This window comes from Octopus sinensis, linkage group LG1 (genome assembly GCF_006345805.1).
Source record: "Octopus sinensis linkage group LG1, ASM634580v1, whole genome shotgun sequence".
NCBI lineage: Eukaryota > Metazoa > Mollusca > Cephalopoda > Octopoda > Octopodidae > Octopus > Octopus sinensis.
In genome coordinates, this window is record NC_042997.1 from 115,113,580 (window position 1) to 115,138,123 (window position 24,544).

Consider the following 24,544-nt stretch of genomic DNA (forward strand, 5'->3'; position numbering starts at 1 on the left):
CAACACCCGACCTCCGCCTATAGATAGATAGATAGTTGTGTGTGTGTGTGCTATACTAATGCACACGTGTGTGTGTTTTGTGTGCCCATACGCGCTTGTGTGTGTATGTGTAATCACATTATCGTGAATGCGGCGGGACCTCACCTACGTTTACATCGTTATTGCTATCTTCTGTTATCATGTCAAGCTGACCAATTTTCAAAAGAGTCCCAGTCGTGACCATCCCGCCTTCTTCCTAGGTGCACCCTTGATAATAATTATCCAACGTGTCTTTTTCTAAGGCTGGGCGGGGTGCGATTGGAGGTTATATAGCTTCTGTGTATCAAAACAGATCGGGATAATGTTTTTGTAGCAGGCGAACCCGTCTTCTACATTAAAGGACAGCTGAATACTTGAATATATTTTTGCAGTGTGTCCCTGGCAGTGATGAGGTCGCAATTGCTGCGATGACAATTTGACACAAAGTAATGAATGTTCTAGGGTCAACCTCCGCTTCCTGACCCGGTCACAAATATGAAAAAAAAATCGTGTAATAGGTGTAAAACAACATGTTGTAAGTGAATATGAAAAAAAATTATGCACCTTCCTTCTTTAATAAACTTATTTAAAAAATAAAATATATGTGTGTGTGTGTATATATATATATATATATATATATATATATATATATATATATTATATATATATATATGGGGGGGGGGGACCAGGAAAATTCACACGATCCGATTTTTTCCCTCAAGAAAATGGATATTCTTCCCAACCACACGGTTTCGGGTTCAGTCCCACTGTATGGCACCTTGGGTAAGTGTCTTCAATTATAGCCTCGGGCCGACTAATGCGTCCTGGAGGTCGAAGGTGGCATTTCAGAGGAAAATTTATCTATGCTATGTTCGTTTACTACATGTTGTTTTACACCTATTACACTATTTTTTTTCTTTCTTTTCTGTCCGGGTCAGAGACTTGGAGGTTAACCTGTTCTGGTGAGGTTGTGTGATTTTGAATGGCCAACGTGTCTTCCAAGCCTTAAGTCCTTTAGTTTCAACACACGGTCTCAGATGAAACAATTTGCCAAACAAGTATATTGTCCTGATATCTTTTCTTTGATCTTTTACTTGTTTCAGACACTAGAATGCGGCCATGCTGGGGTACCGCCCTTAAGGATTTGTAGTCGGGTGAATCAAACCCAGTACTTATTTTTGGCGGTCTTTCGGAGAAAGTCTATCGAAACTGAAAGTATTAGTTCGGCAATTTTCGTAGTAAATTTATATTTCTTTAATTTTTTTTTCCTCGGCTGAATCGATTTTTTTTTAATATATATTTTTTTGTATGTATGTGTTTATGTTCAAGTATGTCTATTGTATATGTATGTGTTAACGCGTACATACATATTTATATATATATATATATATATATATATATAGCCCCGACTGGCTTCTGTGCCGGTGGCACATAAAAAGCACCATTCGAACGTGGCCGTTGCCAGCGTCGCCTTGGCTGGCTCCCGTGCCGGTGGCACGTTAAAAGCTCCAAACGATCGTGGCCGATGCCGGACCCCCTGGCACCTGTGCAGGTGGCACGTAAAAAGCACCCGCTACACTCGCGGAGTGGTTGGCGTTAGGAAGGGCATCCAGCTGTAGAAACTCTGCCAGATCAGACTGGAGCCTGGTGCAGCCCCTGGCTTCCCAGACCCCGGTCGAACCGTCCAACCCGTGCTAGCGCGGAAAACGGACGTTAAACGATGATGATGACATACATACATACATACACACACACACACACATGAACACAAATATATTTACATACACAAATATACATACATACAAGCACATAAACACAAACGTACACAAATAAGCGATTGAGCTGATGAAAAAATTCTAAGAAATAATAAAAAACAAAATTAATGAAATTGTCGAACAACTACTTTCAGTTTTGATAGACTTTCTCCGAAAGACTGCCCCTTTTTTTTTTATCCTGGTACTTATTCTATCAGTCTCTTTTGCTGAATCGCTAAGACATAAACACACCAACGCAAGTTGTCAAGGGTGATGGGGAACACAAAGATACATACGCATATATATATACAACGGGCTTCTTTCAGTTTCCGTTTACCGAATCCACTTTAAAATCTTTGCCTAAGTTTTCACTGTTTCCAGGTCAATAAAATAGAAAATAACATGGATCGAAGGTGTTAATGAACCCTTGCCCATGCACATCTCAAAATTCCAGGCATTGTACCTTAATCAAAAACTCCCCCCCCCCCATCATCATCATCACCATCGTTTAACGTCCGTTTTCCATGTTAGCATGGGTTGGACGGAAGCATGGGTTGAACGTCTTTTATATAAAACTAGCAGTATCGCCCGGCGTTGCTCGGGTTTGTAAGGGAAATAACTATATAAGCATTTTTAGAGAGTTACTTCCCTTATAGATGCCAATTCGGGCTTTCTTAGCCATTTCTGTTTTGGTGTCTTCAAGCCATGAAGTCGTTGTTCTAAAAGAACGCTGGTCTCCTTGACAACGCTTTACGACGTTGATTGCCTTACACTCCCTTCCCCACAGCTTCACGAGGGAGGGGAGAAGCAAACACAGGTGCAGGTGTTTGAGCGTGGACGCCAACTCCGCCGCCATTGACACACGAAAAATTATGCATTGAAATGGAATAAAAAATGATGTTAAATTATTTTTAAAATCGTAGACTCATCGTAGACGCGCGTTAATACTCAGACGGGCTCGATATGAATCACGACTATAAGATACCCGAATTTGGTTAAACTGCACCGCAAAATGTGGGAGTAGTTAGGAATCTAAATCGAAGGGGACAGACACTCACACAACTACAGTTTTATATATATAGATCTCACAATTTGTAGACTGTTCTTGGGATATCTCTCTCATCTATGCCCTCATGGCAAATAAATCATCACCATTACTATTATTATAATTATTATTATTATTATTATTATCATTATTATTATTATTATTATCATTATTATTATTATTATTAAGGCCGTGAGCTGGCAGAATCATTAGCACACCAGGCAAAATGTTTAGCAGTATTTCATGTCACCACATTCTCAGTTCAAATTCTGCTGAGGTCAACTTGGCCTTTTATCCTTTTGTGGTCGATGAATTAAGTACCAGTGAAACACTGGGGCCAATGTAATCGACTAGTCCCCGCCTCCAAATTCCAGGCCTTGTGCCTATAATAAATTATTATTATTATTATTGTTATTATTATTATTATGTAAGGCAGCTGGCAGAAACGTTAGCATGCCAGGCAAAATGCTTTGCGGTATTTCTCTGTTGTTACGTTCTGAGTTCAAATTCCGCCAAGGTTGACTTTGCCTTTCATCCTTTCGGGGTCGATGTAATTGACTTAATCCGTTTGTCTGTCCTTGTTTGTCCCCTCTATGTTTAGCTCCTTGTTGGTAGTAAAGAAATAGGTATTTCGTCTGTCTTTATGTTCTGAGTTCAAATTCCATCACGGTTGACTTTGCCTTTCATCCTTTCAGGGTCGATAAAATAAGTACCAGTTAGGCACTGGGGCCGATGTAATCAACTCATCCCCTCTCCGAAAACTGCTGCCCTTGTGGCAAAATTTGAAACCACTATTATTAGTATTATTATTCAGTGTTCTACATTTTTTATTGATATCTTTAAAAAAAAAATTCAGTCCAACAGCTGTTTATATTTGATTTACTTAACAGTTTCGTGTTTAAAATACATAAAATTTGCAAAGGGAAATAACTCAAGTGAGCCAATAGTGTAATATTATTAAGAGAGGTGGTCAGTTACAGAAAGACTCTTTTACTTGTTTCAGTCATTTGACTGTGGCCATGCTGGAGCACCGCCTTTAGTCGATCAAATCGACCCCAGGACTTATTCTTTATAAGCCTAGTACTTATTCTATCGGTCCCTTTTACCAAACTGCTAAGTTACGGAGACGTAAACACAACAGCATCAGTTGTCAAGCGATGTTGGGGGGACAAACACAAACATATACACACACACATACATATATATATATATATATATTCAACGGGCTTCTTTCAGTTTCCGTCTACCAAATCCACTCACAAGGCTTTGTTCGGCCCGAGGCTATAGTAGAAGACATTTGGCCAAGGTACCACGCAGTGGGACTGAACCCAGAATCATATGGTTCGAAAGCAAGCTACTTAAAACACAGCTATGCCTACACCTACATATGCAGAATTTTTTTTTTTTTTTCTTAGCTGGAATTTCCCTTTTAGCTGATTAGGTAAATCAAAACGCGGCTGTCATTGTTTGTGACTATCAAAAGAAAAAAGACAATTCTTTCGGGTTTATGAACACAAAATGAAATTGGAAAAATTATTGTTATATCCCTATTTTTCAACATTGAATCCCAGAAAATGAAAACTTTTCGAATAAAGTTTACAAATTTATGAAGGTGAAGGATGGAACAGTTATACATTTGAAAAGCTTGGGGCCCGTTGGTACTACGACCTCATTCACCCACACAACCTTTGTTCATGACAGATAGAGCGGCTAGGCTGACACCCTAGACACCCACCCAGCACAGCCGCAGTCTAATGACTAGAACAGGTACCAGATAAAAGCTTAAATCCACCAGAACATATTAGGAATGAATAGATTATTATTCTACATGCACCCTGTCAATTATTTATTCATTTGAAGATAAGATTATAAGGTGTAGGCATGGCTGTGTGGTTGAGATGCTTGCCTCCCAACCATGGAGTTTTAGGTTCTGTCCCACTGTGTGACACCATGGCCAAATATATCTTCTATTGTAACCCCGGGCCAGCCAGAGGCTTCTGAGTGGATTTGGTAGATGGAAACTGAAAGAAGCCCATCGTATATCATCATCATCGTTTAACATCTGTTTTCCATGCTGGCATGGGTTTGATGGTTCGACTGGGGTCTGGGAAGCCAGGAGGCTGTACCAGGCTCCAGTCTGATCTGGCAGTGTTTCTACAGCTGGATGCCCTTCCTAACGCCAACCACTCAAAGAATGTAGTGGGTGCTTTGTCCATGCTGGCATAGGTTGGACGGTTTGACCAGGGCTGGCAAGCTGGAAGGCTGCACTAGGCTCCAGTCTGATTTAGCATGGTTTTCTATGGCTGGATGCTCTTCCTAACGCCAACCACTCTGAGAGTGTAATGGGTGCTTTTCCATTCCCCCAGCATGAGTGCCATTTGCATGACCCCAGTATCTGCCACGACTGCAATTTTACTTGGCTTGATGGGTCTTCTTCTCAAGCACAACATAATGCCAAAGGTCTCGGTCATTGCCTCCGTGAGGCCCAAAACTCGAAAGGAACTCAGCCACTTTGCCTCCGTGGGGCCCATATATAGTATCAAGTAAAGGTAATAAACCTCATTAAGGGATCGTAAACCCAATAAAAATCCTGGTTAGATACCAATTTATAAAAGGTTCAACTATAAGGTAACCAGCTCACTTACCAACCACATGGTTCCGGGTTCAGTCCCACTACGTGGTATGTTGGGCAAGTATCTTCAACAATAGCCTCGTGCTGACCAAAGCCTTGTGAGTGGATTTGGTAGACGGAAACTGAAAGAAGCCTAAGCCTTGTGAGTGGATTTGGTAGACAGAAACTGAAAGAAGCCTGTCGTATATATGCATATATATATATGTATGTTTGTGTGTTTGTGTTTGTCCCCCTAGCATTGCTAGCATGGCTGCAGTCAAATGACTGAAACAAGTAAAAGAGATATATATATGTATGTATGTATGTATATATGTATGTATGTCTGTGTTTGTCTCCCCCACCATCACTTGACAACCGATGCTGATGTGTTTGTGTCCCCGTCACTTAGCAGTTTGGCAAAAGAGACTGACAGAATAAATACTAGGCTTAAAAAGAATAACTCCTGGGGTCAACTTGTTCGACTAAAAAGGCGGTGCTCCAGCATGGGTGCAGTCAGATGACTGACACGAATAAAAGAAAACTGGTTCATTTATATATTTAAAGAAGACGGAGGAAATGGAGAGCTCCATTTTTTTCCTTATTCTTTATATTTTTATATATATATATATATATATATATATACATATATAATAATAATATTAATAATAATTATAAAAGATAAAACCATTGAAGATTTTATCAGTGGCCAGCATATAATATAGACCTATTAAGGTGAATTCATATACAGAGATTTATAATAGTATAAAATACAGTTATAGTTAAGGGCATGGAACAGATTATACCTATGCTGGAAATAGATGCCAAATCATCAAACCATTTAAAAATTATCACTTTTAAAGTACACAAAAACAAGTATACACACATACTATACAACAGGTATGATGGACTTTCAGTTTCTGTTTACAAGGGTTTGGTCAGCACAAGGTTATAATAGAAATTGCTTGTCCAATGTGCCACACAGTGGTACTGAAGCTTGAACCATGTGGTTAGGAAGCAAGCTTCTTACCACACAGCCTCACCTATATATTTAAACCCAAAATTTATTAGTCTATGTTGCTAAGTTTTCTGGAATATTTCCAATTTTGAGGGAGGAGACAGAGAAAGAAACTAAGATTAGATTCCTCTAAATTTTTTGCACTGCGCCAACATAATTTTGTATTTTAATTATGCTTTAAAGATTATTTGATGGCAAATAAGATGCACTTTTTTCCCAAAAAATGTCTCAAAAATTACTCTGGGTGTCCTGTTTGCACTGTTGAGGCTATAATCCAAATTTTAGTGCACTAAAGACTATTTTCCTCAACAAAGTGGCTGAGTTCCTTTTGAGCATTGGGCCTCACAGAGGCAAAGTGGCTGAGTTCCTTTCAAGCTTTGAGCTTCACGGAGGCAAAGTGGCTGAGTTCCTTTCAAGTGTTGGGCCTCACGGAAGCAAAGTGACTGAGTTCCTTTTGAGCGTTGGGCCTCATAGAGGCAAAGTGGCCGAGTTCCCTTCAAGTGTTGGGCCTCATGGAGACAGAGTGGCTGAGTTCCTTTCAAGCATTGGTCCTCATGAAGGCAAAGTGGCTGAGTTCCTTTCCAGTGCTGGGCCTCACGGAGGCAATGATCAAAACCTTTGGCATTATGTTATGCTTGAGAAGACCCACCAAGCCAAGCAAAATCACAGGCATATCAGATACCAGTGTCACACAAATGGCACCCATGCTGATTGCACATAATAGCACCCACTACACTCTCAGAGTTATGTGTGTTAGGAAGGACATCCAGCCATAGAAAACCATGCCAAATCATATCAGAGTCTGGTGCAGCCTTCCAGCTACCAGCCTCAGTTAAACCATCTAACCCATGCCAGCATGGACAACAGATGTTAAATGATGATGATATGAATATGATGCACTACTGAAACGGGTGCATCTAATGTGCCTGTGCACCACTTATGCACTCAGTTATGGTATTTCCAGTGTTCCTCAACAGTTGAAATAACATTTATTAAAAATGTTTTAACATTATTCTCTAGTCATGCAAGCAAGGGAGACAATCTAAGCATATCTGCCTTCTTTACTATCATCAGTGGAAATATGACCTTCACTGTTATTTGCTCACCCTGTAGTAACCAGCTTACTCTACCTATGGAAATGTATGGGAAGTGGGAGGAAATTAATGGTTTAATTATATTTAGTCATATGTCTGAATCTCACAACCTAAGCAGCAAAAAAGGTTTTTGAGATTTGTGAAACTGGTGTTTGGCTTTTAAGATATCAATATTTGCTTTGGAATTGCTGCATCCAACCAAGAGAATTGCTTTCAAATGTTCATCAGTCAACCTCGTTTAATGGGCTGACTTCACATTCTTCGTTTTTGAAAATGTTTGCTCACAGACATAAGCTGAATGCAGGTACAGAGCAGTGGAAGGCCAGGTGAACTGACCTCGTGGGTTGGATCTGGCACACAGGCCATAGCTTGGTGACCCCTGCACTAGGCCATGAACCTTTATTCACTGATCCACGAATAAAATGAATTACTACTGTAAGATGGTAAAGTCCCAACTCTGAATATCTAATGAGATGAAATTTTCAAAATGAAATATACCAAAAATGGCTCCCCAGCTGAAAGACTGATGTCACTCATCAACACACACCAACCTCTAGTTCCCAGTCATGTTGTCTGGCTGGTTTCCTTTCACCTCCATTCACAGACTTTCAGTTTCTTCGTCTCCCCTACATCGTCACCTGTATTGTGTCCACCCATCCAGGCCTTTCACCATCCAGCATGTCAGGTCTTGCCTGTTGAGAACATCAGGTTAGGTCTGACTTCTTGTGGCAGTCATCATCATCAACATCATCATCGTTTAACGTCCGTGTTCCATGCTGGCATGGGATGGACGATTTGACTGAGGACTTGCAAACCAGATGGCTGCACCAGGCTCCAATCTTGATCTGGCAGAGTTTCTATAGCTGGAATCCCTTCCTAACGCCAACCACTCCAAGAGTGTAGTGGGTGCTTTTTACGTGCCACCGGCATGAGGGCCAGTCAGGTGGTACTGGCAACGGCCACGCTCAAATGGTGTTTTTTACGTGCCACCTGCACAGGAGCCAGTCCAGCGGCACTGGCAACGACCTCACTCAAATGTCTTTTCACGTGCCTCCGGCACAAGTGCCAGTAAGGCAACACTGGTAACGATCTTGCCTCTCAACCAGATTATTTCAGGATCATCCCCTGCTGTGTGGAATTTTGGGCAAATGTCTTCTAATTATAGCCCCAGGCCAACCAAAGCTGACACACAAATAGCTTCGTTTAGTTTCTGTGTACCATATCCACTCACAGGGCTTTGATATACCTGTGGATATATATATAGTAAGAGGGACTTGCCCAAGATGCCACAAAGTGGGGTTGAACCCTAAACCACATGATTGGGAACCAAACTTCTTAACCACAGAACCATGCTGTGTGTCATCATCATCATCATCATCATTTAGCATCCATTTTTCCCTGCTGGGATGATTGTACCTGTGTATAAAATATGATCTATTAAGATAAGGTTCCTTTTCTTCTTTATAATAATGTCTGTTACCTAGGTTACACACATTATCAACAATCACTATTCTCCTCTCTTCTACAGCGAAATATGCTGATTTCCACAAGTGGTCATGTGACAATTATGCTGAATTCTGGGAAGAAGTTTGGCATTTTGCAGGTGTCATCCACTCAAAGACCTATGATAAGGTAAGTTGTGTATTTGCTCCTGTACACCAGAATCTTAGGATTAACCGGTTAATGCATGGACTTTATTGGTTGGTGGATTAACAAAAGCAGTTGAATGTTGGACAAAATGCCTTCCGGTTTTTATTCCAGCTCTTTACATTCTGAGTTCAAATCCTACCTAGGTCAGCTTTGTATTTCATCCTTTTGGGGCTTGTTAAAATAAAGTACCAGGGGTTGGTTAAATGATGATGATATGATGATGATGCACTACTGAAACGGGTGCATATAATGTGCCTGTGCACCACTTATGCACTCAGTTATGGTATTTCCAGTGTTCCTCAACAGTTGAAATGACATTTATTAATTTCAGCGCTTATATCTAGAATATGGCAAATACCTACAATCTACTTCTAGCATTTAGGCGCTGGCATTCCAGAGTCCTTAATTATAATTATATTTTTATAATTATATACTTACAAACTAATTTTACCAATATGGTCACACTTTGTACACTAGCCACTGATATTATCATTTTAATGATTAGTGTTTGCCTGACTGGCCCTCGTGCCAGTGGCATGTAAAAAGCACCCACTACACTCTTGGAGTGGTTGGCGTTAGGAAGGGCATCCAGCTGTAGAAACTTTGTCAGATCGGATGGGAACCTGGTGCAGCCTTCTGGCTTGCTAGCCCGCAGTCAAACCATCCAATCCATGCCAGCATGGAAAACAGACATTAAACAACGATGATGATGATGATATATATATTTATATATATATATCATCTTGTATGTATGTATATGTTTATGTGTCTGTGTCCCCCTCCCCAACCATCGCTTGGCAACCGATGTTGGTGTGTTTACATCCCCCATAACTTAACAGCTCAGCAAATAAGTCCCAGGATCGATTTGTTTGACTAAAGGCAGTGCTCCAGCATGGCCACAGTGAAATGACTGAAACAAATAAAAGAATAAAAGAATAAAACACTTTACAAAAAGTACTGAATATTTTATCTTTTCCTTGTTTCAGTCATTAGACTGTGGCCATGCTTGGGCCCTGACTTGAAGGATTTTTATTTGAATGAATCGACTTTTATGTGCCACTGGCACAGGTACCAATTTGCATGACACCAGTATCTGCCACAACTGTGATTTTTCTCAGCTTGATGGGTCTTCTTCTTAAGCACGACATAATGCCAGAGGTCTTGGTTATTGCCCATTGCCTCCATGAGGCCCAACACTCAAAAGGAAATCAGTCACTTTGCCTCTGTGAGGCCCAAACCTCCCAAGCAAACTTCCTACCACAGAGCTAGGCTTGTGCTGTATTGTGCTTTATTCCAAGAAACTTGGTTGAAGTGACATTGATTGATGTTAAGTCTTTTTGTCTAACTCTAAATATGTTATTTTGTGTTCTTATTCTTTCACTCATTCTAATTCAACAGGTCATTGACAAATGTCTAAAAATTGCAGATATACCTGAATGGTTTCCTGGATCAGAACTAAACTATGCAGAAAACCTGTTGCGCTTCAATGACAACAGGATAGCAATATATGCAACAAGTATGTTATTATTATTATTATTATTATTATTATTATTATTTGCAATTCATTCATTTTCATGTTTGTTTCTTGATAATCATCTTTTCCAGTCTCTCTTGAAGCACATATTTTTCTGTTTAGGTGTCACTTCAAGGACTGTGGCAGTGAGGACACTGGCAGTTACACACTCATGTCATCCGTCATCTGTTCTTCTAAAGTAGCATGAGTTAGGTTAATATATAACATCATCTTTTTCAAGCCTAGCCAGACTCATGGGCCCGGTTTCCCAGTTTCTGTAGTGTATGTGTTCCCCCCAGCTGGACGGGACGCCAGTCAATTGCAGCATTACTCAAGAAACAGGAAGAGAGAGTGAGAGAAAGTTGGGGCGAAAGATTACAACAGGGGTCACCAGCACCCCCTGCCGGAGCCTCGTGGGGCTTTTAGGTGTTTTTGTTCAATAAACACACACAACGCCCGGTTTGAGAATCGAAACTACGATCCTCCAACCACGAGTCCACTGCCCTAACCACTGGGCCATTGCGCCTCCACAGATATATATATATATATATAATATATATATATATATATATATTATATATATATATATATATATATATATATATATATATCTCAAAATCAAAATTGCTGATGTGGCCGATGACGGTACCGCCTGATTGGCATTCATGCCTGTGGAACGTTAAAAGCACATCTGAACGTGGGGTGTAACCAACCCACTTATGAGTACCCCCATTCACTGGACAATAAACTTTGCTTGCAAAGACCTATTGAGGCAAGTAAAATCAAATCAAAATCATTGATGTGGCCGATGACAGTTCCGCCTGATTGATATATATATATATATATATATATATATATATATACATATGTATATGTACATACTTACATCTATACATACATATTTGCTGGCTGTTTTTCTACTCCTGTATTACGAGCATTTAAGAACAATATATGCTCTCGGTAAAACATTTGCTCCAGCAAAGCAAATTAAATAAAATTTGGGATTTTGCGGAGGGTCAAAATTGGTAACACAAACAGGACAGTGAAAGCAAACAGGAAGGGCTGCTAAACATAAACGAGGTTGTGGTGGCGAATGCATGAATCAAGCTGGGACAGGAGACAAACAAGGACACATCTTCCTTGTAAAATTTTGTTGACTTTTCTTTGAGTCACTTCTTCACTACAGTTTTCACTTCCTCGTGACTGGAATGTTTGCCTCTCAAACCCTCTTTTGTGGCACCAAAGAGATGATAGTCTGAAGGCACTAAATCTGGTGAATGTGGAGGTAGTGAAGAAGTGGCTCAAAGAATAGTCAACAGAATTTTTACAGGGCAGGGATACATGCTCTCATTTGAAGGTGGAACATTGCTATTGAGAGAAACGGTGACTATGTTGAGAAGTAGGGATGTGATCCACAGAGGACCAGCTTCATTTTGATGTATGATACATGTTCCTGTGTTGCTAATTATACCTGTCCTAAACAAAATGGCATTACTCTTTGACTCACCCTCGTATAATATATATATGTGTGTATGTGTGTGTATATATGTATATATGTGTGTGTATATATGTGTGTGTATATGTGTGTGTGTATATTGTGTGTGTATATATGTGTGTATGTGTGTGTATATGTGTGTGTGTGTTTGTATATATGTGTGTGTCTGTGTGTATATGTTGTGTATGTTTGTGTGAATCATTTTAACTGTTGCTTTCGGTTTCCTCTATATTAATCTGGTGATTTTTTTTCAAATGTTTAAGAAGATATTTTAATTACAAAAATAATTGACTTACTATCAGTGAACGAACTGATAAAGCACAACAAGGTGTTATCAAATATTCTGGACGCTAACTTTCAGGCTGACTTTATTACTGATGGGATGGTTGTGACATTAGTGGTACTAGTGATTATAGTAGGCTACAGTTGGGGTGGTAGTAGTATGGTGGTGGTCATGCTTACAATGTTGTAGTGGTAGTGAAATTAGTGGGGTCATTGTATTGGAGTAGTAGTGACAGAAATAGGGGTTGTATTATAGTTATGTTTAAGTTAAAACAAGGTTCTTTTATTTGTTTCAGTCATTTGACTGTGGCCATACTGAAGCACTGCCTTTAGTCAAGCAAATTGACCCCAGGACTTATTCTTTGTAAGCCAGGTACTTATTCTCTCGGCCTCTTTTGCTAAACCACTAAGTTATGGGGACCTAAACACACCAACATCAGTTGTCAAGCGACAGTGGGGGTTAAACACAGATATATATATAGGGAGAGTTTACGAAAAAAACAAAAGACAAAGACAGATGGTGTACAAAACAAACAGATGTATTAGTATAACGCTCAGGAATAGAAAAAGTCTTTTACGTTTCGAGCCTATGCTCTTCTACAGAAAGGGACACAGAAAAAAACAAGGAGAGAAAAAAATGTGTGTAATGGCTAACAATCTATCATGGCGACTGACTTCGGACAGAAGGGTCACACACGAGAGGGAAGAAGTAGGGGAGATAACAAAGTAAAGCTGACCCCCAACACAAAGGTGCGTGTGTGTATAAGAGAGTATGTATGTGCGTGTGAAAGAAGGCTGGTGGTCTGGACGTGTGCGTGTATGTATGTGTAGGTGTGAAAATGTGGGAATGGGTGTGTGGGTTGTGTGTTGTGATGTGATGTGTAATGTTGTATGGTGTAGGGTTGGACAAAGTAATGGAAACACCTTAAAATTTCAAACAAATTTATTTTAATATGGGGTAGGACTGCCTTTGGCAATAATTACAGCTCAAATTCTATGAGGTATGGACTCATACAAAATTTGAATTGTTTCCAAAGGAATTTTTGTCTATTCTTCAGCTAAAACAGTCTCCAATTCTTGTAGTGATGATAGTGGAGGATATCGAATCCTTACTTGTTTTCTAAAATGCACCATAAATGTTCAATAATATTGAAATCTGGGGACTGTGGTGGCCAGATAAGATGTTCAACTTCACTAGAATGTTCCTCGTGTCATTCAGTAACAACTTTAGCTGTATGAATTGGTGCATTATCATCCTGAAAGATTGTGTTTCACTCCGGAAACAGTTCAGCAACCATAGGATGAATTTCATCAGATAAAATGCTTAAATAGTTTTGACTATTAATTCTGCCATGAAGGGAAACCATTGGGCCAGCGGATTTCCAAGATATAACCCCCACCCCTCAGATCATCACAGATCCTCCTCCATATTTAATAGTTGGAAGAAGGCAGTCTGAGTTAAATGCTTCTTTTGGCTGTCTCCACATGTATTCTCAGCTGGTGGTTGGAAATAAGGTAAAGGATTACTCATCCAAGAAAATAACATTCTTCCACTGCTCTAGGGACCAATTCTGTAGGTTCTCGAGGTGGTCATTAAGCTCTACAATAATTTTGGGAGCTGTACTTTTGTGATCCTTTCTAACAATTTGCATAAGAGTTTTGGTTTTCTTCCAAAGTTTCGTTTCGATGAGGTTTTTCCCTCTTTCCCAAAAGCTGTCATTACTTTTGAGACTGTACTTCTTTATACACCAAACATTTCAGCTGTTTACGTTATGCTAGCACCTGCCATACGAGCACCAACAATTTGACCTCTTTGAAAGTCTGATAGATCTGTCATTTTAATGAATTTTAATTACCTTTTTCTGATGATATCTGAAAAGAAACAGCAATTTTTAGCAAAACATATTAAGCAACACTAATAATAAATCAAAAAACATAAAAATAAACAAGCTTTTGATGGCTTTATAGATATTTCAGAATTGTGATGCTGGGTGTTTCCATTATTTTGTTTAAATTCTTTGTTACATTTAAAATTAATTGAAAGAAACTCAGAGCATCTCAACAAAAATGTAATAAAAAGGTTAGACTATATAATAGAGAAACAATTCTTAACCCTTTTGTTACCAGCCCAGCTGAAACCACATCTGGCTCTGTAGCACAAATGTCTTGTTTTCATAAGTTCTGATTTAAAATCCTCCACCAAACCTTAGTCACAATTTATGTTCCTAATACTAGCTTAATGATAACCAAGTTATTTTACTAAATTCTTTGTTATATTTAAAATTAATTGAAAGAAATACAGCGCATCTCAACAGAAATACAGTAACGAAAGGGTTAAAATATATAATAGAGAAACAATTCTTAACCCTTTTGATACCAACCTGCCTGAAACTGGCTCTGGCTCTGTAGCACAAATGTTTTGTTTTCATCAGTTTTGAATTAAAATCTTCCACCAAACCTTAGTCACAATTTATGTTCCTAACACTAGCTTAATGATAACTAAGTTATTTTACTAAATTCTTTGTTATATTTTAAATTAATTGAAAGAAACACAGAGCATCTCTACAGAAATATGGTACCAAAAGGGTTTAAAAAATACCACTCGGCGTTGCATCTGATATATTAACAATTCTACCAACTCACTGCCCTTAATAATAATTCTATCTACTATCGGCACAATGCCAGCAATTTTAGAAGGGAGTAAATCAATCACATCAATCCCAGTCCTTGAGTGATACTTTTATTTTATCAACCCCCAAAATGATGAAAGGCAAAGTTAATCTGCATGGAATTTAATCTCAGAACATAAAGAGCAAGGAGAAATTCTTCTAAGCAGTTTGTTCAATGCACTAACAATTTTATTTAAGCTGGTAGCAATTGTGTGTGGCATTGACAAGCTTCAAGAAAAGTCAAAACATGTCTGTCACTGCAGCAACAATATCTCACTCAAATATATATTATTTTCTTACATAGGCACAGGAGCAGCTGTGTGGTAAGTAGCGTGCTTACCAACCACATGGTTCCGGTTTCAGTCCCACTGCGTGGCACTTTGGGCAAGTATCTTCTACTATAGCTTCAGGTCAACCAAAGCCTTGTGAGTGGATTTGGTAGACGGAAACTGAAAGAAGCCCGTCGTATATATGTATATATACATATATATGTGTGTGTCTGTGTTTGTCCCCCCAACATTGCTTGACAACCAATGCTGGTGTGTTTATGTCCCCGTAACCTAGCGTTGCTCGACTAAAGGCAGTGCTCCAGCATGGCCGCAGTCAAATGACTGAAACAAGTAAAAGAGTAAATCCACGTAAATTCACTGCATCATGCCTTCTAATAGTATATATACATTTAATATAACACATAAATGGCAATTCTAATTTTGCCTTGATAGTCTTTATAAATTTGGAGGAATTCCTAAGAGTCACAGTTTGTTATTTCTACAGGCTTAAAAATCTTATTCTTCATTCCCTCTTTTAGAAATCCTCTCTCTCTCTCTCTCTCTCTCTCTCTCTCTCTCTCTCTCTCTCTCTCTTTCACCCTCCCTCCCTCTCTCTCTCTCACCCTCTCTCTCTCTCTCTCTATATATATATATATATATATGTGTGTGTGTGTATGTATGTGTGTATATATATATATATATATATATATATAATTTTATGTAGAAAAATGCAAACTGGGACAAGAACGTAAAACATTTAGAAGACGATACAAAAAACACGGACGGGACATTAATGTGTGTGTGTAAAAAGAGAATTCCAGTTGGTTTAAGTCCTTGACCTAATTTTGTTTCCTAGAGAGAATCATCAACCAAATTCTTTCATTCATAACTTCATTGTTCTTCAGAAAAACAAGAATATTTTTTCAGAAACAGTTTACTCTCTTCTATGTATCCGATTTATTTCTTATATATTATGGGCTTCTTTCAGTTTCCATCTACCATGCCCACTCACAAGGCAAGTGGTCAGCCTGAGACTATAGTAGAAAACTCTTACCTAAAATGCTATGCATTGGGACTAAACCCCAAAGCTTCCCAACGGGCCTGGAAGAAGGGAGTAATGAGACTGATAATGAATGTCAGCAATATGTAGGGCCTCCATCAGTCACCATCTGACTGAAACAGGGAAATGATATTTACATCCTCAATGACATGATAACTAGTCCTTCTGCCATTTCAAAAACTAGAAGAATGGAAAAAAAACAAAGACATTTACCTATAAGTGCATGGTGTGGCTGTGTGTTAAGAAGCTTGCTTCCCAACCACATGGTTCCAGGTTTAGTCCTACTGCATGGTACCTTGGACAAGTGTCTTCTAGTATAGCCTCAGGCCAATTAAAGCCTTGTGAGTGGATTTGGTAGATGGAAACTGAAAGAAGCCCATCATATATATATATAATTTAAATTAAGCAGAAAATGGAGAAAATTTTTGATCAGCAAACAAATTGGCTACCATCAATTTTTTTCTTTTAATACAAAACTTTATCACTTCTAACAGCCGTTTCTGCTTCCAATGTGCCTCAACACTGCCAACGTAAATTCTGAGAATAATATTCGTCATATTCTATTGCACATCCAATCTGGTATATGGAGCTTTATCAGAGTGAAGAGAAAATACATAAAATAAAAGAAAAGAAAACAAGCCTCAAGAGGAGAAATGAAGGCTTAATATATTTGAATCATTCTATTTTGCAGTGTAACGCTTGAGGCCTTTGAGTAAATGACTAAACTAGAAAATTAATTAATTGGTGGGGTAATCTTTCTTTAGGGGTAACAGGGTGAATAAATAACAAAAAACATAAAATAAGTACTTTAGAATAACGGGATTCGCCAATAGGTCTAGAAAAAGAATAGTACTTAAGATTTCATGAATTACTAATTGATATTTATCCAAATAACATGCCCATAAATTAATTACATTAATATGCTTGCTGATATATTATAAAGACCAACCACCTGTTGTCAGTAATGGGATTGACCAAAGTCCAGCCATCAATATAGTTGGTCAGTTAAATTTAAAAACCAAAGAGCAAGCTATTAAGACCGTTGTAGGGGTAGAGGTAAATAAAAAGTAAAAGCATGGAGAAGTAGCATATGTTATAAGTGGCCCAAGGCCACTTGTGACATTATAAATAAACCAACCAGACATGTAAACAAGCACCATGTGACAGAAGGTACTACAGGTGTGTGTGTGTCTGTTTTCCCCCCACCCCCACCATTGCTTGACAACTGATGTTGGTGTGTTTACGTCCCCGTAACTTAGCAGTTTGGCAGAAGAGACTGATAGAATAATCACCAGGCTTACAAAGAATGAGTCCAGAGGTTGATTTCTTTGACCAAAAGGCAGTGCTCCAGCATGGCCACAGTCAAATGACTGAAAGAAGAAAAAGAATAACCTGCCAGATAAAAAAAAAATAAGGGTTGGCAGGTAAATGTTCTTTTTTTATTCTTCAGGTTTTTGAAAGAAGAGCATCAAGCCTTAACAATGCTGCCGTAGATAAGTCCCCCTCTAACCCATGCTGTCATGAAGAAATGGACGTTAAATGCACAAACAAAATAAACAAATTTGTTCAGATTGGTAGTGTCAGATCAGCTGCTTTGACATGTTGAATACAAATCATGAATTGACAATATTCCTTCCTCCAAAATGTCTGACCTTGTGTCTCGTTTAGAAATTACTAGCAGTATTGCCCGGCGTTGCTCGGGTTTGTTTCGACCCTTTAGAATTGGAAGTTTTGAAAAGTAAAAATTTTGCTTTATGTAGCTTGTTATTCTCTTTAAGTGAACATTTTTCTGGTTGAAATACACCGAAAAATGGCGACACAGCAGTCAAAAAATCGTTAAAAATAGGGATTTTCATAGAAAAAAAAGCACCTTTTTGATGTAAATAATTTTTGGTGTTAACATGGTCCGATTTGAATTTTTTTCTTTTACGGAATGAAGAGCAAGCCTTCTATCATACTCTCAATTTTGGTCAACTCGTGCCGCAGGGTCTCGGCAGAGATAGTGTTAGTTGAAGGCTACCAAACCTGTCATACACAGACAACTTCAGCTTTATATATAGAGAGATTATTTTAAATATTGACAGCTGGCATCACTGATAAGATAATGGACCAACTTTCTGGGTGTTCCACCTCATCAATGTATATTCTGCTGAATCCTTGACCAAAATATAGAACTCTACTTCAAACTGGTTTCAATCATTGGTCTGTGGCCATACTGGGGCACCACCTTTAGAATTTAGTGGTCAATCATATTACCTCCTGGTGCTACTTGCTTAAGTGATCTCTGTTTACCAAACGGCTAAGTTTTTTTTACATAAAGTAAGAACAACATTGGTTTACATCCTCACACACACACACATTCTCTCTCTCTCTTCTCTCATGTCTCTCTCTCATCTCTCTCTCTCTTCTCTCTTTCTATTCTCTCTCTTCTCTCTTTCTCTTCTCTCTTTCTCTTCTCTCTTTCTCTTCTCTCTCTCTCTCTCACCCACTCACTCACTCACAGTATGTGTCAGCTGTACAAGAAAGTAGTCTAGCTGTCAGAACTCTGGTGATATAGATTTTTTCAATGCTCAGAAAACTTCATAGTTGTAGTTAATAACTTCTGTTACTTGTTATTACCTTACAGAGGCAATAACAAGTGACCGAGGCCTTTGGGTATATGCCATGCTTGAGAAGACTCATCAAGCCACGTGAAATCGTAGGTTGTGGTCAGTGCTGGTGTCACATAACTGGCACCTGTGCTGGTGACTTGTAAGAAGCACCTTTTATAGACTCTTGGAGTGGTTGGTGTTAGGAAGGGCAAACAGCCATAGAAACCAACTCAGATCAGACTGGAGCATGATCCAGCCCTCCAGCTTACCAGTTCCAGTCAAACCATATAACCCAGGGGTCACCAAACTACAGCCCATGAGGTCAGTTCATCTGGCTTGCCACCGCACTATACCTTTTGTGTAAATGCCTGCAATGAGAGTTCATTTACCTCTGGTATGGCATCAGTGTTTGGAACAACTTATATCTGTCAGCGAACATTTTCAAAAACGAAGAATGTGAAGTCAGCCAATCGAATGAGGTTGGCTGATGAACATTTGAAAGCAATTCTCTTGGTTGGATGCAGCAATTCCAAACCAAATATTGATATCTTAAAAGCTAAACACCATTTTCACAAACCTCACAAACCTTTTTTGCTGCTTAGGTTATGAGATTCAGATATGTGCGCACTGGGTGTGATATAACCATCTTTTTGCTAATGTCGTCTCCTTTGATAACATTTTGGTAAATAAATATGTTGGTTGTCTTTATTTTTTGTGTATTCACTATATTGCATTGACCTTAGGCAAGTGTATTCTACTATAGCCTCGGGCCGACCATAGCCTTGGGAGAGGATTTGGTAGACGGGAACTGAAAGAAGCCCATTGTATATATGTATATATATATATATGTGTGTGTGTGTGTATGTTTGTGTGTCTTTATTTGTCACCCCAACATTGCTTGACAACCGATGCTGGTATGTTTACGTCCCTGTAATTTAGCGATTCGGCAAAAGAAACCAGTAGAATAAGTACTAGGCTTACAAAGAATAAGTCCTGGGGTCAATTTGCTCGACTAACGGCGATGCTCCAGCATGGCCACAGTCAAATGACTGAAACAAGTAAAAGAGAGTAAAGAGTATGTGGCCTTCACTCGTCATGAAAAGAGTTTGGTGACCCCTGGTCTAACCCATGCCAGCATGGAAAGCAGACACTAAATGATGATGATGTTGACCTGGGCAACCAAATCAGCTGTGGAGGCAAGTGCTTAGAAAGCATAGTGACCAGAATATTGGCAACAACGGAACTCTCTCTCTCTCTCTCTTTGAGAAAAGGGTAGGTATCACGGTACTTGGGTATTTAGTGTGCTACTGCGTGATAGTGAGACCTGAGTGTTGAATGTTGAGGATATGCAAAAGTTGAAGCAAGTACACTGTGCTGGATGTGCATTGTTAGTGTGCAGCAAGAGAGTACAGGTGAGATGAGAGACAAACCAGATATGGGAGGAGTTTTATGTAGTGTGTAAGGGGAAACAACAACATTGGTATGGATGGTGACATGTGGGTAAACAAGTGCCACATGGTGACATGTAGGTAAACACAGACACAACACATGTCTTGTGTTTACCCACAAGACATGTGGGTAAACAAGTGGATCTATGTGGAAGGAACCAGTGGAAAAATAAAAACCAAGAAGACATGGTCAAAAGTGGTGAAGACTGATCTCAGGATGTTGATCTCCATAGCTCAATATCATCACTGTTTAGCATCTGTTTTCCATGCTGGCATGGGTTGGAAGCTCTGACAGGAGCTGGTGAGCTAGAGAATAGAATCAAGCTCCAGTGTCTGCTTTGGCGTAGTTTATACAGGTGGATGCCCTTTGTAATGTCGACCACAGTGTATATTGAGTGCTTTTTATGTGGCGCCAGCACCAGTGAGGTCACCATGTAATTTGCAAGAGAACAAGACCCCTCAACTGAGGGGTGTAGTATTGAGGGAGGTGGCTTTATGCCAGGTGATGAGAGGTAAAACTACGATAAAGTGTCAGGAACAGGTATCCTGTCGTAGAGGAGACACATGGCTACCTCAGAAGAGAGAGATGATGATGGTGAAGATGCAACCTCAAGTGACAGGAAGTTGAATAAAGAGAAGTGATAGAGAAGATTAAACAGGGTTAATGACTAAGGAGATAACAAAAGAATGCAACAAATAGTATGGCGATATGTTGAAAAGGATTTATCCAACCCATGCAAACATGGAAAAGCAGACATAAAACTGATGAGAAGCAGGCTAATATGATGTGTTTCATGTAGTTTCTTTCTGCAAAATTTCATTCTTAATGTATTGGTGAACTTATGGCTACAATAGAAGACATTTGTCCAAGATATCATGCAGTGGGATTGAACCTGGATCCCTATGGTTGTAGATCAAACTTGCTAACCACACAGCTATGTCTGTGCCTTATATCTATTTCATATCCCTCGTTAAGATATTATCACTGTCAGCTGTTCTGTACACCCGAGAGTCCTGTTATCGTGTTTCATTCTGGATGTGACAGTCTGCTGTTTATCTGATCAAGCTGTGAAAACAGCAACACCAAAACACATGGAAGAATTTGGTGGGGTTTAAATGTTTTTTTTTAAATGGTCTCAGTCTGTGAACTGTGGTTTTTAGGGAGCATAATCTGGATTTTTTAAGTAATAACGGACACACACACACACAAACAAAAAAACAATCTTTCTCTTAGCAATTATTGCTCATTAAGTTGCTGTTGTTATTTAACCACAGGTCAGTCCTGGAAGACAAGGCATTCAAATATAAACGTTTTGTCTTTCTGGAAAGCACATGAACAAAAACTAGAGTGGTTAGCAGATTCTTGGTAGATGGACGGCCTGCTGTGCTTACCTTGGATCGTAGGGCGACCTGCTGTGCTTGAGGAGACCTATTGAGTCAAGTACATCAACATCAAAAAATCAAATGGAAATTGTAGTTGCGATGCCTGTGTCGGTGGCACGTAAAAAGCACCATCCGAACATGGCCGATGCCAGCGCCGCCTTGACTGGCGATGATGATGATGAGATATGTCGCGTGTGTGTGCGAAAAGCAATGTGCTGGAGTAAGTGTCTATGCATATGTGTGTGCGTATGCATATATATGCATCTCACTGATGTATGTGTGTATATATGCATATATTCATGCACATATGGGCATATACGTGCTGGTGGCCTGTAAAAAGCACCATTCAAGTGTGTCCAATGCCAGTGCTACCTGACTAGCACCTGTGTCAGTGACACGTAAAAAGCACCATTCAAACATGGTTGATGCCAGTGCTGCCTCACTGGCTCCTGTGCCTGCAGCATGTAAAAAGCACCCACTACACTCTCAGAGTGGTTGGTGTTAGGAAGGGCATCCAGCTGTAGAAACTTTACTAAATCATCAGACTGGAGCCTGATGCAGCCTGCCAGCTTGCTAGCCCTCAGTCAAACTGTCCAACCCATGCCAGCATGGAAAGCAGATGTTAAACGCTGATGATGTATGTATATATGTGTGTGTGTTTATAAATGTATGTATGTAAAAAAGCACGTTTACATCTATATGTGTGCATGTTTATAGATCTCACAGTATTGACCAGACTGTCAGATGCCGTTATACACCACTGGTCACAATACGCTTCCAATTCTGTCTTGCTTGTGCCATTCTTTTCCATTTTGATCCAAACTGCTTAACTAAATCATCTTCCCATTGTCTTTGAGGCCTTCCAAGTGGCCCTTTTCTCTTCTCTTGAATATCACTCAGGCAACTGCACAGGTTCACCCGTTTGTCTCTGAACCTTACAACATGTCCATTCCAGTGGAACTTGTGCTTTCGGTATTCTGCAGTCACGTTGTTCATTTCTCTCCATTCTTTAATTATCTTATTTCAAATGTCGTCTCTCTCTATATATATATAAATAATCTGTTTCTTTATTTCCCTATTTCAGGAGAAGGGTCTGATGTAATTACAAAAAGAACATTTGCTGATCTTCATAGAAATGTGGCCCTGTACGCTTCTGCCATGAAACACATGGGTGTCGTTAAGGGAGACCGAGTCGTGGGTAAGCATTCTTTTATTGCTTCAGTTTTTTGTGGGAGTTACTTTTTTTTTTGGCAGGGGTTCTTTTTTTCAAAATAGCATTAAATAAACAACTGCTTCATTAAAGAACCATTTGATAACACACAAAGCTGAAATAAATTTAGATTTAAAGTGAATTTTATGGTTTTATGAGTTGTTAAATAGCTCTTTCATGATGTTATGATGTTACTAGTATCATACAATATTAAGACTTATGGAATAAACACACATACACACACACACAAGCATTATCATCATCATTTAACATCCGTTTTCCACGCTGGCATGGGTTGGACAGTTCAACTGAGGTCTGGGAAGCCAGAAGGCTGCACCAGGCTCCAGTCTAATCTGGCAGTGTTTCTACAGCTGGATGTCCTTCCTAACATCAACCACTCTGAGAATGTAGTGGGTGCTTTTTACATGCCACCAGCACAAGGGGCCAGAGGAGCTGGCATCAACTATGATCAGATGGTGCTTTTTATGTACCACTGGCATGGAAGCCAGTCAAGACAGCACTGGCATACTTAGGTATGCAATCTCCGGGCATACCAGCTCATGATTTTGCAAGCCATGAGCATATAAGTCATTGGATTGGCTAGCTAACTCACCTTCAACCCAAGTGGGCAGATGGTGTTAATAAACCCCAGAAATGGCGAAACAGCAATGTCCATCACTCCCAAATGGGATTGAGAGTGAGTATCTCGCCTGTCTTAAGGTGCTTTAACACCAGTGACTTAAGAGTTATATACCCTGCTATGTCATTGCAAACAGTGTAATATGCAAACACATAGACACACTCACACACACATACCAAACACAGAAACACACACAAATACAGACGTAAGTGCATGTGCAGATAGGGATACATTCTACAGAAAGACAAGATAGACTAGAGACAGAGAGAAGATGAGACACAAAGAGCAGAGAGTCATTGAGGAGGTCACAGAATGTGTGACGAAAGAACTCTGACAAATTAACCAATGATAATAATTTTAAAAAAAGCTAAAGTGAAGATCAAATAAATAGTGCATGTGTCTATTGGCAAAATGACCAACCCCGAACATAACATGTTTCAACACACAATTTCACATCAAGAATCTTGCAAAACAAATACATAGACATATTGTTTAAAGCTTCTCCTTGAAGTGCATGGTCTTAATTGTACGGTCTTAATTGTAAGGTCTTGGTTGTACAGTCTTGGTTGTACGGTCTTAATTGTAAGGTCTTGGTTGTACAGTCTTGGTTGTACGGTCTTAGTTGCATGGTCTTGGTTGTACGGTCATGATTGTATGGTCATGGTTGTACGGTCCTGGTTGTATGGGCCTGATTGTACGATCCTGGTTGTACAAGTCTTGGTTGTACGGTCATGATTGTACTGTCATGGTTGTACGGTCCTGGTTGTATGGGCCTGATTGTACGATCCTGGTTGTAC

The 24,544-nt window shown here is 39.4% G+C and overlaps 1 protein-coding gene across 1 annotated transcript in view; it reads left to right on the forward strand.

Annotated features, from left to right (window-relative positions):
• Window positions 1-24,544, forward strand: part of LOC115218123 (acetoacetyl-CoA synthetase) — a 63,255-nt gene that overhangs the window by 1,292 nt on the left and 37,419 nt on the right. The window contains exons 2-4 of the mRNA XM_029787922.2: window positions 9,066-9,169; window positions 10,586-10,703; window positions 22,982-23,095. Of these exons, the coding sequence (XP_029643782.1) occupies window positions 9,066-9,169; window positions 10,586-10,703; window positions 22,982-23,095 (336 nt within the window). The remainder of the gene's footprint in view (window positions 1-9,065; window positions 9,170-10,585; window positions 10,704-22,981; window positions 23,096-24,544) is intronic.